Source organism: Macrobrachium nipponense, chromosome 25 (assembly GCF_015104395.2).
Source record: "Macrobrachium nipponense isolate FS-2020 chromosome 25, ASM1510439v2, whole genome shotgun sequence".
Classification (NCBI taxonomy): Eukaryota; Metazoa; Arthropoda; class Malacostraca; order Decapoda; family Palaemonidae; genus Macrobrachium; species Macrobrachium nipponense.
The window spans coordinates 3,085,348-3,090,696 of record NC_087214.1 but is presented as its reverse complement, the minus strand read 5'-3'; the positions used below and the strand labels follow the sequence as shown (position 1 = coordinate 3,090,696).

The 5,349-nt window shown below is 48.5% G+C and overlaps 1 protein-coding gene across 1 annotated transcript; it reads left to right on the top strand.

The window, feature by feature from the left end:
* The first annotated feature begins 2,127 nt into the window (after window positions 1–2,127).
* Window positions 2,128–3,219, top strand: LOC135198957 (uncharacterized protein K02A2.6-like). Its single transcript, XM_064226876.1, has one exon. The coding sequence runs from the start codon at window positions 2,128–2,130 to the stop codon at window positions 3,217–3,219; it is 1,092 nt and encodes a 363-aa protein (XP_064082946.1).
* The last annotated feature ends 2,130 nt before the right edge of the window (window positions 3,220–5,349 follow it).

The window sequence follows — 5,349 nt, the reverse complement described above, 5'->3', positions numbered from 1 at the left end:
TTACTTTTCCATACTGTGGGTGGGCATGGGCTCTACACATGCGTATATGTGCTTACTATATTAATTATATGTATACATATAGTGTCAAAGTGTTGTATATATAGATATGAATTATCTTCTGTTTTAGCCCGCTATATCGGTACGGCTATCAACCCTTGTATGGTTTTCATACTGGAATGTTAATCATTATGATGACCTGGTCGTAGCAATTATGCGTAAGCTTTGATATAATCATCTTGGTCTTCAAAAAGTTGAATGGCTTTTTTTTTCTGCATATGAATGCCATATTCAGTTTAGAGACATTAATATAACTGCTGTCTGGCTGTTGATGACCTCTTGTTTTTAAAGCATTTAGACACATAGTGTGTGTGTGTGTGTGTTTATGTGTGTGTGGTTCCATTGGCACCGTCAGACTGGTAGTGCGCCAGTCTATGTTTGCATTTTATTACAATCACAGTTTTATCTTTCTCCTCATTTTCCCATTCTCTCCCCCATGTAATGAAGCCATCATTCATACCTTTAATCCTCCAAGATTCATACATTCCTCCCCACCCCCACCTCCACCACCCCCCAAGGGTCAGGCGTTAGTACACGAAACGAACCTAACCTGTATTGAATCCATAGAGTAGTCTCTTTCCTTATTCTCTCTACCTTACTCCAAGTTCATGACCTGGAGAGAGAGAGAGAGAGAGAGAGAGAGAGAGAGAGAGAGAGAAGGGAAGACAGACAGACAGAGAGACGTCTTGTGTGGGTGGGGCGGCAGGGGAGGGGCGGTTGTTTGTCTCGTCTCTCGGGGAGAGTTTTACTGTCACAATATAGTATATTATTATAATGCCACTTGGCCTGTACTATTTGTCCTTTCTAATTAGTGAGTGTGTGTTTGTGTCTGTCTATCACTCATTAGGTGCATACCGAAGAGTTTGGCCTCGTTCATGTGTTTGCAAATTGTATTAGTCCTATGAACCTGTGTAAAAGGCGCTCTTTTTGGCCTAGTTCACATGTTTCCTAATTGCAGTAGTCCCGCGAACCTCTGTGTTAAGCTCTCTTTTTGGCCTCGTTCACATGTTTACAAATTGTAGTAGTCCTACAAACCTATGTAAGAGGCTCTCTTTTTGGCCTCGTTCACGTGTTTACAAACTGTAGTAGTCCTACAAACCTATGTAAGAGGCTCTCTTTTTGGCTTCGTTCACGTGTTTGCAAATTGTATTAGTCCTACAAACCTATGAAAGAGGCTCTCTTTTTGGCTTCGTTCACGTGCTTGCAAATTTTATTAGGCCCACAAACCATTGTAAGAGGTTCCCTTTTTTTACCTCGTTCACTTGTTTACTGATGGAGTACCTGCTAGTGTTAAGATATGTTTTCCCATGGCGAGCAGGCGCCAAGTAAGCGTGCCGGTTGGAGACAGCAACTGGCGTGAGTATGTAATTGAGGACCTAATAAACCACACGCCTCTACCACCGTGTATCTCTTGTCCCACCTTGACATCCAACATGGCGCAGTGATTCTTAAGGACCAACGTGACCCTCACCATGCCCTTCCAGCGTCGCTCAGCGCAGTCCACCCCAAGGGCCGCACGCCCTGTCGTTCCCCGTGGGCTCGTTCCTGCCCTGCAAGAAGCCAGGCAGGCCATGGCGGCACAGCAACAAATGATCAACTCCCTCCGTGATTACGACACACGCTACCCCCTCACCACGTCTCCCTTCGTCTGCAGCCCCGGAGAAGTGTGAAATCGAGCTGAACCCGCCGCGTTCAGATCCTGGAGAAGGTCGATGGAATGTTGGATCGAATTGTGCAGACTACCGCCGCACGAGGTCGTCCACCCCATCAGGCTATACTGCATGCCCCCTCTGCAACGAGCGCTGGACGCCAGATTCACCTCTCAGGAATGGAGTAACCTCACCGCTACGGAAGCCATGGATTTCATTCGCGATATTGTGTTACGCTCTACAAACCGTGCTGTGTTATGGTCGGAGTTTTTCAATGTGATACAAGGCCCAGGCGAAAGCGTTGGTGATTACTTTTTAAAGTGTTCCCAAAAGGCCACCGATTGCAATTTCCAGTGCCCTCAGTGTCTGTGTAGCCTAGCCGAATATATGTTATTACCTAAGTTAACGGTGGGCCTAAGTGATGAGGCTATGCGTCGTCATGTGTACCAATGTAGCAATGACATTAATAGTGTTAGCGCCCTTAGGGTGCCCCAACCTCACCGTCGTGACAGACCACCGCCCATTAACCAAGTTGCTGGGGGATCGGGCCCTTACGGAAATCTCCAACCCCCGTCTCTTCAGGCTGAAGGAGAGAACCCTGCAGTACCGCTTCAGGGTCAAGCATCTGCACGGGAAGCGTAACAGTGCGGCAGACTTCCTATCACGATACCCCACCTTGAAAGCCGATCCTAGCACCCATGACGTGGACCTTGACGAGGACCTCACCGACGCCATGGCGGCCGCTGTCTTGGCAGCAGTAGAGCACGACAGCTGCGTCGTGGACGAGGCGAGTGTCAGACATGCCGCCATCCGCGACCCCGTGTATCAGCTGCTCATGGCCAGGGTCCTGGCTGGGGACTGGGCGGACAGGAAGTCCCAGGAAGTTGCATGCCTTCGGCCCTTCTACGGTGTCAGGGAGAGGCTGGCCGTCGTCCAAGACTTAGTGACATACACATTTGAACAGGGCAACGTTCGCCTAGTTATACCGGAGCCCCTTCGTCAGCAGGTGGCTGCCAACCTACACGCGGGGCACCAAGGCCTGGACTCCATGCAACGACGAGCACACCAGACGGTATACTGGCCTGGACTCGAGGGGGACCTGCAGTATCGCCGCTCCTTGTGCGAAGAATGCGACGTTCACACACCATCCCAGGCCGCGGAGGAATTCATCATTACGCCGCCCCCTGAGTACCCCTCCCAGATGACGGTAGCAGATATGTTCCAGCACGACGGACACATGTACATGGCCTACGCAGATAGGCTCACAGGTTGGCTGGAGCTGGCCCACTTCCCCCACGGTACCTCCTCCTCTCACATCAAGACCCAGCTACGTCGCTACTTCGCCAGGTGGGGGGCCCCGGAGCAAATCTCCACGGACGGGGGTACTAATCTGGCAAGCGAAGAAATGGGGGAATTTTTCAAGTGTGGGGCGTGTCCGCGCGACTATCATCTGCCCAGTACCCTCAGTCCAACGGCAGGGCAGAGGACGCGGTCAAGGTTGGGAAGCGGATAATAATGGCCAACACAGGCAGTGGTGGCAACCTCGACACGGACAAGTCCTCTTTGGCTATGCTGCAGTACCTCAACACACCCCTCCGCGGAATGAATAAGTCACCCGCCCAGATGGCAGCAGGCAGGTAGCTCCGAGACGGCGTACCTACGGCCCGCTGGCACCTCACGGTAGACAAACACTGGGGGCCAACTCTCCGGCATAGAGAACGTCAGATGGCTGACAATGATGCTGCCCTCACCGAGAACAGACCCTCCAGAACGCTTCCCGTCATAAACCGGGGCTCCCATGTACGAGTGCAAAATCAAGCCACCAAGCTGTGGGACCGTACCGGTATCGTGGCGGAAACGCTCCCATACCGACAATACCTAGTCAGACTGAACGGCAGCGGGCGCCTCTCCCTCCGTAACAGGAAGCACCTGCGTCTCACATCATCGGGGCCCCAGCCAGGGCGAGCAACACCTGCCACGCATCCAGCCCCTCCCACGCCCAAGCAGCCACCGGTCAACCACCCTACACCCAGCCCGCAAGCAGTGCGGGAGTCACGCCCATCACGTCACGCCAGGAGGCCAGCTTGGATGAATGACTACATATGACGTCTTTGACTGTCATACACCCTTCTTATGTGTAATCATGTACATTACAGCAGCATCTGTTTATTTTTGTTTTATTGGATCTGTCCCATTACTCTATTGCATGCATCCAATTTAATCCATGTATTGTTCTTTTTATCTCCTATCCATGTACACCCATGTATTAATCTCGGGGGGGGGGGGGGATGGATGATGGAGTACCTGCTAGTGTTAAGATATGTTTTCCCATGGCGAGCAGGCGCCAAGTAAGCGTGCCGGTTGGAGACAGCAACTGGCGTGAGTATGTAATTGAGGACCTAATGAACCATACGCCTCTACCACCATGTATCTCTTGTCCCACCTTGACATCCAACATTTACCAATTGTAGTAGTCCCACAAACCTTTGTAAGAAGCTCTCTTTTGAGCCTCCTTCACGTATTTCCCAATTGTAGTAGTCCTACAATCCTTTGTAAGAGACTTTTTGGCCTCGTTCACCTGTTTCCCAATTGTGGTAGTCCCACTAACCTATGTAAGAGGCTCTTTTGGCCTCGTTCAAGTGTTAACAAATTGTAGTAGTCCTACAAACCTTTGTAAGAGGTTCTCTTTTTGGTCTCGTTCAAGTGTTTACTAATTGTAGTAGTCCTACAGACCTTTGTAAGAAACTCTCTTTTTGGCCTCGTTCACGTGTTTCCCAATTGTAGTAGTCCTAAAACCTTTGTAAGAAACTCTCTTTTTGGCCTTGTTCACGTGTTTACAAACTGTAGTAGTCCCACGAACCTTTGTAAGAGGCTCTCTTTTTGGCCTCGTTCAAGTGTTTCCTAATTGTAGTAGTCCTACAAACCTTTGTAAGAAACTCTCTTTTTGGACTCGTTCAAGTATTCGTAATTGTAGTAGTCCCACAAACCTTTGTAAGAAACGCTCTTTTGAGCCTCGTTCACGTGTTTCCCAATTGTAGTAGTCCCACAAACCTTTGTAAGAGAGAGACTTTTTGGCCCCCCCGTTCACGTGTTTGTCAATTGTAGTAGTCCTACAAACCTTTGTAAGAGGGTCTCTTTTTGGCCTCGTTCACGTGTTTCTCAATTGTAGTAGTCGTTAGATCCTATGTAATCAGTTTTTTTTCATCAAGTTTATGATATCGTAGGCTTGTACGAAATTTTTGGGACTTTTTTTGTAGAAAATGGTACGTTTTATTGTGGTTGTATAAGAAAAAGAATTTTGTAATCGAATCAACTTCATTGCTGGCGCAGATCTACCCATTCAACCGTCTGCGTAAAAGTAGGAGGAGGAGTTTTTGTCTCAAAATAATATTATCATCCGTTGGGCAGTGAATTTGATGCTATTACCTAACGGTTGCTACATCATTCAACTTTGGATTCTTGTCATTATTCTATTAAAATGGGAATCTGTTCCGGTGTTTTTGACGCGATTTGAAAAGTGACTTTGTGATGATGGTTCGTGTAACTAACGCCATGTTTGCGAACGTAGCATTTTCGAAATTCCCAGTAATTGCGTTTTTGTTGTTTCATTTCTTATGTTTTTGTCGTTTCATTTACATTTTGT